This window comes from Mus pahari, chromosome 19 (assembly GCF_900095145.1).
Source record: "Mus pahari chromosome 19, PAHARI_EIJ_v1.1, whole genome shotgun sequence".
Lineage (NCBI taxonomy): Eukaryota > Metazoa > Chordata > Mammalia > Rodentia > Muridae > Mus > Mus pahari.
In genome coordinates this window covers 14,655,212-14,668,885 of record NC_034608.1, presented here as the reverse complement: position 1 = coordinate 14,668,885, position 13,674 = coordinate 14,655,212, and the positions used below count along the sequence as shown (strand labels likewise).

The following is a 13,674-nucleotide window of genomic DNA, read 5'->3' as shown; positions in this document are numbered from 1 at the left end:
CAGACAGATACCAGATAGACAGAGCTGTGGGTAGGACAGAAGGCCCTGTGTACAGTCCAGAACAAAGCTGGGTTCTCCCATGAACCTCTTAAATAGGCCCCCCTTTCCCACTTGCACACTGTCAGAGAACCCCTCTATCCACAATACACAAAAGTCAACTAAGGCCCTTTCTGTCTAAACTGTCTCCTTGGCAGACAGGGCTGTCCTATGCCACAGCACCCACCGGCCCTGTCCTGGTGCTCAGCCCAACACACTCTTCAAGACCCAAGGGCAGAGAAGACCACTGGGAAACATAAAAACAAAAAGCACAGGGTTTTATTTCTCGCCCACTGGGCGGGGTCCCGCAGGCCTTCGCAGGGCAGGGAACAGGCTCTACTTGCCGGCGATGAGCGGGTTCCGCAGCACCACAATGACTGAGTCCCCGCGCAGGAACATCTTAGAGATGTAACGGTCCTTGTTGACAGGCTTGGACTTCTTCTTGCCCTTGCCGCTCTTGGGGACCTCAGTCCACATCTCCTTCACATTTTCCAGCACCATGTTGCAGTGCCTGATGGGGTAAGGGGTGGGGGACAAAAGCTGGAGTAAGGGGGGGCATTCCGAGTGCCCACCTTTGCCTAGCACTGTGGGAACTCTCCAGCAGCAGGCATAAGGAAAGCTCAGGCTCCACGGTGGGGATGGGCGGGCTGCAAAGTGTGATCTCAGTCCATTCTTAACTGTCCCTTCTGTGCCTCAGTCCCCCCCCCCTTCATGAAATGGAGACAGTCTATTTCATAGAGCTGGTGTGAAGATTGGATGAATGAAGCGCTTAGGACCCCAGCAGAGTAAAGTCCACCACAATGGCCCTGGCTCTGGCGATAACTCTAACTCTGAGAGAAGCAGCAGAGAAGCACTTGCCCCGCCCCCTCCAAACCAGAGGGTCTTAAAGTGCTGGGGTACACATGGCTCCCCACACGTGCACTCCAGTGAATCAGTTCATTCCACAAATGCTTGCTTGAGGACAGTGAATAAGAGCAAAGTACAGTGCCAGATGTGTATGACTGCGTCACAAGGCAACTCCCATACTAACTAAAACAATAAGGCAGGACGGCACGCTTCACGTAATCCTGTAATCCCAGTGCTTGGGAGATGGGAGCAGGAGGATCAGAAGTGTAAGGCTAGCCTCTGCCACATCTGTAGTCAGTTGGAGCTACATAGTAAAGACCCTGCCTCAAAACAAACTACAAAGTAATAGAAGGTATTTGACATTGCTGTCTGGTCTACAGATGAACAAATCAAATATCACAATTCCAGTTCCCTTTCCTGCCAGGGGATCTGATAACTTCTGAAGGTACTACACATGTCCATAGCACACAGACAAAACACCTAGACACGTAAGATATATAAAAAGGCTAAGCATCGCCACTTTTTACTTTTTTGAGCTGGGTCTTGCCATGTGACACTGGCTGGCCTCCAACTCATGGTGATTCCCCCTGAGTGCTGAGATTAAAGGTGCTTTGTCACCGTGTGTGCCCACCTTATTACGACAATCCTTCAGGAATGACCTTTCCCTCAGGCCCCTCGGTCCCAGCCCCAACCCTCCCCAAGATGACACTCACCTGTCAAAGGCCTTCACCCGGCCCAGCAGCTTCTTGTTGTTACGACAGTTAATGAGCACTTGCGTGTTGTTCTTGACCGACTGCGTGAGCACTGAGAGGGGACCTGTGTTGAATTCCTCCTCCTCCCGCTTCTGCAGCTCCTCTGGGGTCATCTCACTCTTGGGTTTATTGAGGAGACTCCTGGATAGAGAACCCAGGGGTGAGATGGGTTAAAGTTGGAAATGTAAGTGATCAAAGCCACACTGTCCAGTGTCTCCCCAGCCTGGCCCCCAAACACCCTTTCTGGTGCAGTCTTTTCTGGAGGCAGGGGAGACATTTCCAATTTAGCCTGCTCCAGCTCCTCTACCAAACCTCTTCCACTCACTGCTGACCTCGAATTCTCAATTCTCCTGCCTAAGGTCTGAGATTACAGGGGCTCCCAATAAGGCCTGGCACTTGATTCTTCTTTCAAACCTTACTCCACTCGAATGTCTTGCCATTTGCCTCCACGGTACATCCAAACCTTGGCCCTTTCTATCCGCAACCTAAACTTCAATCATCTCTCTTCACGATCCTCCGTCCCACCCCACAACATCTCACTGTAGAAGCCTGGCTGCTCCAGAACTCAGACTTGTCTCTGCCTCCTGTGTATTGGGAGTACAGGCATGTGCCACGATGTCTAGTTTGTGTGTAGCTGAGGACCAAACCCAGCACTCACAGTAGATAAGCACTCTGTCCGCCGGGCTAAATCTCCATCCCAAAGCTGGGCTTTCAATGCGTCCCACTGCGCTACCTACTGGCATTCTTTCTTTCCTGCTCAATTCTCCATCCACACCTGATTATCTAAGGCATACTGTATGTACCTGTTTATTACTCTATGGCTTTCCTATGCCACTCTTTTTACAAGTCCCAGGGAGATTTTCACCTTGGTGGCAAGAACCTTTTATTTACCATGTGTCTCATTTACAAGCAATCTACGTAATATACGCTCAGCGAATAAACACGCCAATCCACAGGAGTAGCCTACTCTTCTGATAGTCTCTTCTCTGGTTAGGTTCAAAAGCTCTCATTTATCCTGGTTACGTCCCATACTTTTCACCACTTCTAACAGTTCTTCCTTCCCCGCCAAGCTCTTTATCCGTAAGACCCCTTCCATTTAAAATTACTATTACTTTTGGAAGCGGTCTCGCTATGAAGCTGGCCAAGGCCAACTAGCGATACTCCTGCCTCGGCCTCTCGAGGCCTGGGATTCCAGGCATGTGCCATCAGACTCAGCTTTCCCTTCAAGGTTCATTTCCACCAGACTCAGGCCCTCGGAGAGTCTTACACCCGTTATGGAATAAAGCTGTCCCCTCTCCGGAACTCAAGATCCGAGCGAGGCCCCACGCCCGTTCTCAAATACCCCAGAAGGAAAAGCATTACTTTTCCCCGAGGAACTGTACCCTCAGCTACGAGCACCCCATTCCGAACGTTATTCAGCTAAACTGTCCCCCCTCCATCTCCACGGCCACGCCGAAGCCCAGCCCGGCCTCACATGGTGGAGGTTTCGCTCGCAGATCACTCCCGCCTCCAAGCGCGTTGCTCCAGCCTTTGGCGTACAGGGAGAGAAGGGCGGGGCTTCCGTCTCCTGCGGCTCACTTCCGTCGGCGCCTGCGCAACCAAACCCAGCGGCGGTGGGCGTGGCCTGTTACCATAGCGACCCCATCAGGCGGCGCGCTCCTGTAGAAAATGCCGATAGGGAGGATTTGAAGCTTCTGAAGCTCCCAATAGGGTGTCTGCTCATGAGGAAAATAAAACGGGGTCTGACTACAATTATTTTCCCGTCTAACCGTCCAGTTGGAAGATGGAAAACACAGCCCCGTTTCCAAATACCCTCCGACACTTTTCTTGAGGGCATGGCTTCCGGTAAACCAATCGGCTCCTTGTTTTAGGGATGGATGCCGCCCCTTTTTCCTTGAGCGACAGTTTCTTGATCGACTTCCGTGAGGGGCGTGGCCCCGCGCCGAGGAAGGTTTTGCACATTTGGACGCAGCTCATTGACTGGTCCTCTTCCGTGGGGGCGGGCCTTAAGGTTTCCGCGCTCCCTTTTCGGTGGGGCGGCGCTTAGGCGAGCCAATCGCCATCGTCTGGGGGGGGGGAGCACGCAGTTACTCTGCTTCTTTATTGGGTTTCGTAACCTCAGAGAGGCAGATCTTGGCCTAAAACTCCAACCTCCATACCGGGCTTGGTTTCTGAGCAAAGCTGCCATGAGTCCTGGGAGCCGCGGGCGGCCCCGGCAGCGGCTCGAGGATCGCGGCCTCATGAAACCACCCTCGCTTTCCAAGCGCCGTCTTCTGCCGCGGGTGCAGCTCCTGCCCCTGCTGCTGCTGGCGCTGGCTATGGGCTTGGCTTTCTATATCTTCTGGAATAGCTGGCATCCTGGGGTTGAGGAGATGTCACGGAGCCGGGATCTGCGGGTGAGCCCTGGCTGGGGCCCAGCCAGCGTCATTTTCCTCTTTCCCTTCATATTGAGTCTCAGGTTAGCGTGGTCTTATCTTTTGGCCTTTGCCGCCTGTGTCATTGGCTTTATCCATTACTTGAGCTCGTGCCCCTACCCAAACAAAATAAGGTTTCAGGCTTGTTTTGTGATAGACCCCTCTGAAGATGACGAGTCCGCCTAGCAACACTGGTAGATCTGAGTTCTATGCCCAAGCCATCTATTTAGAAATTTCCATCACCCGTTTGCAATTTCCTAGTTAGGACTGCGGTAGACTGGACCAGATTTGCTTTGAAGATTTCTCCCAGTCTAGGAAATCTTTGATACTGGAGATTGCATTACCAGGAAGAGCCAGGACTCCTTCTGGGCAACGGCGCCCAGGATGAGGTGGGAATGGGGTTGTAAAGGTGGGGATGGGGTTGTTTTCATTTTTCTTTTCCCCATCCCATTTCCCAATCAAGGTCCCGCTGATCGGAAGCCTTTCAGAAGCCAAGCTGCGGCTGGTGGTAGGGCAGCTGGATCCGCAGCGTCTCTGGGGAACTTTCCTGCGTCCCTTATTGATTGTGCGACCTCCAGGTAGTTCTGGCAATCTTCAAGTGAGAAAGGTAAAGGGTTTTCTTTTCAACCCCCAACTTCCTTTCCTCACTTTGTCAGGAAATGGAACTCAGGCACCGAAGATCCCAAAACAGCCAGGAGGCAGAAGGGATCTGATGGGGGTCGGAGGCAGAGATGGGGAGTAGGCGAGTAGGGGAGTGGTGGTGGTGGCGGCGTCGGTGGCGGCGGGTGAACCAGACTAGATTCTCTTGGTGGTACACAAATCCCACACTATATGACCCCCACCAAAAGTTTACCCTATATTAGGCAGAAGCTCTGGTGAGGTTGGAACTAATATAATCTCCACTACACAGATGAGGAAACTAAAGTTTTTACATTTTGTCCAAATCCCACAGCTAATTAAAATTAAAATCCAAGAAGGTTGGCTTCAGAATTAGTGGTGTGGTGCCATTCAGATACTGTGTTTAGGATCCATCTTAGTTGGACTAACTTCTTAACCTCTTTGGGATTCAGTTTCCTCATCTTCAAAATGGGGACATTCACTGACATCGTTGATTTCATAGAGCTCCTAAAACAGGCTTGGCACATAGTGAGACCGTTTTAAGAGGAAGTCAGAGCATGGCCCCACTTGCTTAGAATCATCCAATGTGAGGATGGGGGTGTGGCTCAATGGTAGAAGGTTTGCCAAGTATTCACCAGTGGCTGTATAAGCATCATGCAGGAAATCCTGGGATCGACCCTCAGCACCATGGAGAGAGACAGGAAGAGGGAAAGGGTGGATGTGAGTTAGTGGAAAGCTGGCCTACATGTGATTTTGGAAGAATCAACATGAGGGGAGAGAGGGATGGGGGAGAGAAACTCTCCCCCCACACCTGGGTGTGGTGGTGGTCTGGGTCTATAATCCTATCATTCTGGAAGCAGAAGCATGATTTGGAGTTCCAGCCTAGGCTACACAGCAAGTTGGAGGCTAGCCTGGACTACATAGTAAGATTCTGTCTCAAAATAAGCCATGGCAAGTTTTGTTGCTACCGAGAAGTATGGTGGTTCTACATCTGGCTTCTCAACAGAAGTCTGTGTCGAGGGAACAACATAAACCAAAGTGAGACTTTCTAGTTACCCAGACTGCTTTGCGTGGCTCCAGTCACAAGGCCCTTCTCCCCACCTTCTCCCCAGTCCCTGTCCACCCTCCTACCTCTCTCTTGCCACTAGTTCCTGGAGGCTACGTTGCAGTCCCTGTCGGCAGGCTGGCACGTGGAACTGGACCCATTCACGGCCTCAACCCCCTTGGGGCCACTGGACTTCGGGAACGTGGTAGCCACACTTGACCCAGGAGCTGCCCGTCACCTCACCCTCGCCTGCCATTATGACTCTAAGTTCTTCCCTCCGGGGAAGCCCCCCTTTGTGGGGGCCACAGATTCAGCTGTGCCCTGTGCCCTGATTCTGGAGTTGGTCCAGGCCCTTGATGCCATGCTGAGCAGAGTCAAGCAGCAGGTGAGGAGAAGGGGCGGGTGTCTGTCTGCTACGCTTTCCCTTTTTGATAGAGGGGTTCACTAGTATGTAGCCCCAGCTAGCCTTGAACTCAGTCATTCTTTACCACCCTTCCAAGCCGTGACATGGCAGGTCTGGGCCACCAGGTGTACTGTCATCCTTGCTTTCTTCAAGTCCCAGCTGTGTCTCACGTGGGCCGTACTAACATCAAACTCAAGAATGCATTTGAACTAGTGACCCTCTTGCTTCCATCTCCCAAGTGCTGGCATTACAGTCGAACATGTACCACCGCCTCTTATTTATGCTGTTCTGGACACCGATCCCAGGGCTTCATGCATGCTCAGTAAGGCTTTGTCAGCTGAGCTACATCCACAGTCTCCCACAGGGATCTACATCCTAAATGGCACATCCTGCCCTCCTGCATCTGGAGACTTCTCCCATGGACCCCCATCACATCCTAACCCTAAGCCAGAGTCCTGAGGATAGACCTGAGGTGTAGTTCACTCTAGCCACACCCCTTTCAGTGTTCCTCCAATCCAGAGGCTTCATTTCCACCTCATTAGCATTTGCTATTTGCCTTGTAAAGCTTACTTTTCACTGTGGGTCGTCAGCCCTCCCCCTGCTCCTGGCAGGTTCTCCTCCCTCCCCATCCCCTTATTCTCAAAGAAACCTTTCAGACCCCCACCCCCACCCCAAGTAACTTTCGGGTCACTGCCCATTTCTTATGGTGCCGATGACTTTTCTGTAATCTCAGTATGTTCCGTGATGCAGACCTGGCTTCTCCTTCCTGTTATGTCTCCCTGAGTGATAATAAAGTCCGACATTAGTAGAAGTTTGTGGAATGAAAACATACCTTTCATCAAGTCTCTCTCTTCCTCAGACCCTTTCTCTGGTTCCCCAGTGCTTCTGTTACAAACCGAGCCTGAAAACCGTGGCTCTCCCTAACCCCTCTGTCTTCCTCTCACGGCCCTCTGGCCCAGCTCTGGTCCAGGCCGTCCCCTTGCCTAGGAATACTGTTCACTCTTTGCTAAGTCAAGTCCCATCAACTCACTCTCAGTGCAAACGCTCCTGTCCAGTGAACCAGCGGCCTCTGACGGCCAGGTCAACCTGCAGCCTCCTAGACACTCAGAAGCTGGTGATCTTGGAAGCGTTTGCCCTAATTGTGTTTGGCTGTTTGTGCAGGGGGTCTGTCAGTTAGTCAGTCAGTCTGTCTGTCTGTCCCAGCTAGACTTAAGTAATAATAACTGGAGCTGACTCATTTTCAGTTCTTACAGATCTGGATTCCAATGTGATCCTGTGAACTGTTGTTAACCCCATTCATAGATGAAGAAATTGAGCCAACCCTGGTGGCTAAGGCCTGCAGTCCCAGCTCCTCCAGACATGGAGGCCTGAGAGCAGAGAAGTTCAAGGCCAGCCTGGGCTGCAGAGTGAGCTCAAGGGTAGCTTGGTCGATTGGATGAAACCCTGCGTGTCTAGCATATGGGCATCCCTAGAGCATTCTCCAGCAGCACAAAAACAGAAACAAGCAAGACAAAGCAAACTAAAATGGGCATTGTGCTGCACACCTGTGATCCCAGGAGGGCTGGAAGGTGCGGCCCAGCTTGGGATGTCCTAACTTTATCTCAAGACAAAACAGCAACAGCAAAAAGGTAGCTACTTTGTCTGACAACCAACCACCTACAGCGTGGATTTGAACCCAAGCCTCTGGCTCAACCTGTGACTTCTGTCACTACACTGCATGAATGAGGATGCTTGGGTTGTCCCACTCCAGCTGTGCAAATAAATAGGCAAGGTACACGGTGGGCCGAGGCCAAGAGTTGGTGCTGATTTGGTGGCTTGCTCCTATAGGCAGCACCGGTGACCCTGCAGCTGCTCTTCTTGGACGGGGAGGAGGCGCTGAAGGAGTGGGGACCAAAGGACTCCCTCTATGGCTCCCGGCACCTAGCTCAGATCATGGAGTCTATACCGCACAGCCCTGGCCCCACCAGGATCCAGGCTATTGTAAGATCCATTCCTCTGGGTTCTGGAGCAGGAGGTGGGAGCAGGGGAAGGAGGGTGGGTCAGTAGCACTGGACTCCTTCCCCTAGGAGCTCTTTGTCCTCCTTGACCTTCTGGGAGCATCCAGTCCGATCTTCTTCAGTCACTTCCCCCGTACAGCCCGCTGGTTCCAGCGACTGAGGAGCATCGGTAAGGAGGGCAGGCCAGGGCCGGGGTGGACAGGCGCTTGACCCCTGTGTGCGTCTGTAGCCTTCTCTCCCTATCCCTGGGCGAAGAAACCAGGACAGAAGCGAGCTGACCCTATGAAGGTCAGGTGTAGTGATTCTGAGAAACCTTTTGTTTAATTTTGATTTTTTTTTTTTTTTGAGAATGAGTGTGTGTGTGTGTAGCCCCAGACTGTCCTAGAACTTGCTGTATAGACCCAGGTGGCCTTAAACTCAGAGATCCACTTGCCTCGGCCTTCTAAGTGCTGGGATTAAAGGTGTGTGCTGCCACAGCTGGGCAACAGTAGACTTGTTATGTGAGACTGGCCTGATTTCAAATCCTGGGTCTGCCTGGACAAGATACTGGTCTCTCAAACCTCTATTTCTTCTATGGAAATGGTGCTAAAGGGGCATCGCTGCGAACTGGCCAACATGGTGTGAATGCCTATAATACCAACACTCAGGAAGCTGAGGCACAGGGATTGCAGGTTCACGGCTATCCTGTGCTACATAGTGAGTTTCAGGCTTGGATAAGCTGCCTGGTGGTGTTCACCTATATCCCAGAACTTGGGAGGCTGAGGCAAGAGGACTGTGAATTCTAGGCAAGTCTGGGCTGTGATATTGGTGGTGCATGCCTGTAACACAGCACTTGGGAGGTAGTTGTAGGGCTTGTGGTCATCCTCAGCCACATACAGAGTATGAGGTTGGCTGCAGCACCTGAAGATCCTGTCTCTGAAAATGTCTAAAGAAACAAATAGGCTAGAGGAGGGACATTGGGGTCAGCGACATGGCTCAGTGGGTAAAGATGCTTGCCTCAAAAGCCTAGCAGCCTGTCAGTTCCCCAGAACCCTTGTGAAGTTGGAGGGAGAAAACTGACTCCACTTCCCCAATCACACAAGGACGAGTAGGAAAACCAAATAGAGGCATCCACCTCCTCCTACACAGAGAAGAAGTACATGGGACCAGGGATAGACAACGTGCAATAAAAAGAAACATGGGGCTGGAGAGCTGTCTCAGTGGGGAAGAGCACTGGCACTGGCTGTCCTTTCAGAGGATTTGGGTTCGAGTTCCTGCACCCATGTGTAACTTCAGTTCTAGGGGACCTCACGTCCTCTCCTTCGGCCCCACAGGCACTGTATGCACATGGAGCACATATACATGCACTGGTATTGGCATGGCATGTATGACTGCTGACTAACCTTGCCCTCTAATCCCACTCCTCGCCAGAGAAGCGCCTTCACCGTCTGAACCTACTACAGTCTCACCCCCAGGAAGTGATGTACTTCCTACCCGGGGAGCCCCCCGGCCCTGTGGAAGATGACCACATCCCCTTCCTTCGCAGAGGTACTTGCTGGGGTCAGGGGTACGAGGAAGCCTCCTTTCCAAGGTTGGGGACTGCTGGCAAGTGGCTCAGCCCTGTTCTCTTCATCTGTAAAGTGGGGGGTATGCAGGGCATCGGATGTGCAAGTGTGGGTCAAGATTTGACTCGGAGCTAAGCCCAGTGTACAGAAAGTGCACAGTGCCACCTCTCGCGTGCCAGGTGAGCGCTGCTTCTTTTCCTCACTGCTTCCTTCAGTGAGTGCCTCTCCAGGTGGGCGAGGAACGAGGTGACAGAGCTACTCTAATGGCCCCTAGGCCAGCTGCCTCTGTGAACACACAAGGAAGGAAGCATTCAAAGAGCAGGATCCCAATGGAATACACACGACACAGCCCTAGTCTGGTGACTTTGGTTCAAATCTTGACTGTATTGTTTACTAGGGCTAGAACTCAGGCAAATCAGTATGTCTGTTTCTCTGCTTCAGTTTCCATAGCTATAAAATGGGAGTAAAAGACAGCAGTACTGGACAGGACTACAGTCTTAGCAGGAGAATTATTTGAGCCTATAAATTTTGAGAGTATAGTTCAGTGGTAGAGCCCCTGCCTGGAATCCCCCAGAGAGGGGCTGGGGGCGTGGCTCAGTGGTAGAGCCCCTGCCTAAATTATCTTAGCACCTCCTAACTGACACCATCCCATCCCCTTCCCCACATCTGCTAAACCCCATCCCCCTGGCCAACAACAGAAAGCCATCCTAAAACCTGCAAAGAAAATGAGACTAGCCTGGACAACTTACTATAGTGAGACCCTGTTTCTAACCAAATAGTTAAGCATGATTAATTAAGGGTAATATAAGTAGATGAAGCTAGGGGCTGGAGATGTGGCTCCTTTGGTAAAGCTCTTGCTTCTTGTGCATGAAGCCTGGGCTGCATCCCCAGCAATGAGTAGCCTGGGTTTGGTGGTGCAGACTGTAGTCCCAGCATTGGGGAGGTGGAGCCAAGTACACCAACTTGGTCATGGTCATCGCAGCCCCATCGCAAGCATCATATCTGTCCAGTGAGGAGCAAGGGCCTCTTTCTCTGCCTCTACAAGTCCTTCAGTTTTGAGGTCTTGGATTTGTTATGTAAGCAATAGTTCTTATTTACTGTTTTGTTTTTAAGACTGGGTTTCACTATGTAGTATGGGCTGTTCTGGAACTCACTTATGTAGACCAGGCTAGCCTCTTTAAACTCACCATGACCCACATGTTGTGCCTCCCGACTACTGGGACTAAAGGAAGGCATGCGCCACCACCACCTAGCAATTAAAACATTTTAAACTACTTTTATTTATTGTGAGCATACAGGTGCATAGGTGTGCCAGTGGAGGTTAGAGGTCAGCTCATGGGAACCAGTTGTCTTCTTTTACAATGTGCCAGATTGAACTTTGGTCAGCAGGCTCTGTGGTAGCCTGCTGCATCATTAACTTTTCTTTTCTTTCCTTTTTTTTTTTTTTTTTAAGATTTATTTATTTTATGTATGTGAGTACACTGTAGCTGTACAGATAGATGGTTGTAAGCCTTCATGTGGTTGTTGGGAATGGAATTTTTAGGACCTCTGCTCACTCTGGCCCAAAGATTTATTATTTTACATAAGTGCACTGTAGCTGTCTTCAGACGCACCAGAAGAGGGCGTCAGATCTCATTACAGGACCTTTGGAAGAGCAGTCAGTGCGCTTACTTGCTGAGCCACCTCACCAACCTCACCACTAACTTTTCTTAAACAGCGTGTACCTTCTTATATTTAAAACCTTTCCTCAGGGCTTGGGGATGTAACTCAGAGGTGGTGTTTGCTTAACATACCCAAGGGCTTGGGGTGAGAGGTCAGAAAGCACTTGTATCTTGCCTGTCTGTGGGTTACGTCAGGTGGATGAAATATCCTGTCCCCTCAGGGGTCCCGGTGCTCCACCTCATTGCCACGCCCTTCCCTGCTGTGTGGCACACACCTGCTGACACCGAGGCCAACCTCCACCCGCCCACTGTGCACAACCTGAGCCGCATCCTCGCTGTGTTCCTGGCCGAGTACCTGGGACTCTAGCCTGCAGCCTGATACCTGGAAGGGATCTTACACTTCGCTGTGGACTGGACAGGGGCATCTTGAGCCAGTGCAGGGTGGCTAGGCTCACCTCAATGTATGCTACAACCACATCAAGCCACCGTGTTTCAAGGATGCAAGGAACACTGAGGGCACGAGAGAGCCAAAGGTAATCAGGAATCCTTTGACCTCTGTCCTGAAGTAAATAACTGGAGGGTTCCAGGGACCAAATGATGTGTCATGGACTGGCACATGGACCAGCACCACCAACCAAATGAATCCTCTGTGGCTAATGTTTTCTGTCAGTTCATTCGCTACCGTACGGACCTAGTTCTGACTCCACATGGGCATGGGCTCATAACTTAGGACAGAGGCAAAGCCTAGTTCAGTGTTCTACGGTCTGCTTGGCTCAAGGGTGCCAACCTCGAGGGTTAAGAGGGAACTGAAGGCCACAGCTCCCGTGAGCAGTGACATTAAGATGAACTTCCTCACTGCAAAGGTGAGATCTTCCAGAGTAAGAGAATGAAATGGTTCTCAAAGTACACCACAGTGGGAACTCTTTGTAGGAAGGTATTTCAAGTGAAGCTGCCTCCAGGATACTTTGGGAAATACTGGCTTTGGCAGGTTTGAGAATGGGTATGGACTGAATAGACTGAGATCCACCTGGATGGAGTCAACCGGAAACTACCCTTTCCTTTTGTTGTGTGTGCAACTCTAGTGAGAAAGAGTTTTTCTTGAGACTTTGTTTCTCTGTGTAGCCCTGCCTGTTTGGAAACTAGATCTATAGACCAGCTGGCCTCAAACTTAGAGATTGACCTTCCTCTGCCTCCAGACTGCTGGAATTAAAGGCATATGCCACCACTGGCTGGCTGGCCTGGAACTTTCTTTTTTTTTTAAAGATTTATTTATTTATTATATGTAAGTACACTGTAGTTGTCTTCAGACTCACCAGAAGAGGGAGTCAGATCTTGTTATGGATGGTTATGAGCCACCATGTGGTTGCTGGGATTTGAACTCTGGACCTTTGGAAGAGCAGTCGGGTGCTCTTACCCACTGAGCCGTCTCACCAGCCCCGGCCTGGAACTTTCTATGTAGATGTTGAACACACGAGCCGTGACTCCACGGTCACTGGAATTGAAAGGAAAAGCTACCACACCCAGCCCTACTGCTTTCTTTTTTTAATAATTTTATTTTTATTTCATGTGTAATTGTGTTTTGTGAGAGTGTCAGATCCTCTAGAACTGGAGTTAAAGCCACGTGTGTACTGCCATATATAGACACTGGGAATTGATCCTGGATCCTCAGCATGAGTAGCCATTGCTCCTAACCACTGAGCCATCTCTCCAAATGAGGTATATATATATAGCCCTGACTTCTCTGGAGTTATGATTTCCAGGTTAGCCACAAACTAAGAATCTTCCTACGCAGTCCTGAGTGCTGGGATAACAGGCCCATTAAAAAAAGCAAAAACAAACCAGGCTCCCTAGCTGGGCGGTGGTGGAGCATGCTTTTAATCCCAGCACTCAGGCAGTAGAGGCAGGTGGATCTCTGAATTCAAGGCCAGCCTGGTCTACAGAGTGAGTTTCAGGACAGCCAGGGACACACAGAAACCCTGTCTCAAAAAGCCAAAGCAAAAAAAAAAATAAAAATAAAAACCAAAAATATCCCTCCCAACCAACCAAATAAATAAATAAATAAATGAAATGAAATAAAACAGACTTCCAAGATCCACCCCAAACCTACTGTAGAACCAACCGGGCATCATCATCATCATCATCATCATCATCATAGTATGTCATGAATCTTCAATCTCAGTACCTGGGAGACAGAAGTAGATTTCGGGGACAGCTGAATCCTGTCTCGGTTAGACCACCTTATTCTTAAGGCCAGTTTGGTGAATGCACAGTTGCTTAGAAAACACACTCCAGCCGGGCGTGGTGGCGCACACCTTTAATCCCAGCACTCGGAGGCAGAGGCAGGCGGATTTCTGAGTT

At 50.6% G+C, this 13,674-nt stretch overlaps 2 protein-coding genes across 4 annotated transcripts; one reads left to right on the top strand and one right to left on the bottom strand.

Moving 5' to 3' along the window:
- Nucleotides 1-288: 288 nt before the first annotated feature.
- Nucleotides 289-3,215, bottom strand: Snrpd2 (small nuclear ribonucleoprotein D2 polypeptide). Its single transcript, XM_021219424.2, has 3 exons — nucleotides 3,109-3,215; nucleotides 1,596-1,775; nucleotides 289-547 (listed from the first exon to the last, which is right to left on the bottom strand). Coding segments are annotated over exons 1-3 (357 nt in total). The 5' UTR covers nucleotides 3,111-3,215; the 3' UTR covers nucleotides 289-372.
- A 554-nt stretch (nucleotides 3,216-3,769) lies between these two features.
- On the top strand, nucleotides 3,770-12,542 carry Qpctl (glutaminyl-peptide cyclotransferase like). Of its 3 annotated transcripts, XM_021219431.1 has the most exons (7): nucleotides 3,770-4,030; nucleotides 4,512-4,655; nucleotides 5,815-6,096; nucleotides 7,942-8,094; nucleotides 8,181-8,280; nucleotides 9,522-9,638; nucleotides 11,538-12,542. In XM_021219431.1, exons 1-7 carry the CDS (start codon nucleotides 3,821-3,823, stop codon nucleotides 11,681-11,683), a joined length of 1,152 nt encoding a protein of 383 aa, XP_021075090.1. In that variant the 5' UTR covers nucleotides 3,770-3,820; the 3' UTR covers nucleotides 11,684-12,542. The 3 variants fall into 3 exon arrangements, with proteins under 3 accessions (XP_021075090.1, XP_021075091.1, XP_029388142.1); XM_021219432.2 differs by lacking the exon at nucleotides 5,815-6,096 and having other exon boundaries at nucleotides 3,792-4,030; nucleotides 11,538-12,490; XM_029532282.1 differs by lacking the exon at nucleotides 9,522-9,638 and having other exon boundaries at nucleotides 3,792-4,030; nucleotides 11,538-12,490.
- Nucleotides 12,543-13,674: the final 1,132 nt, after the last annotated feature.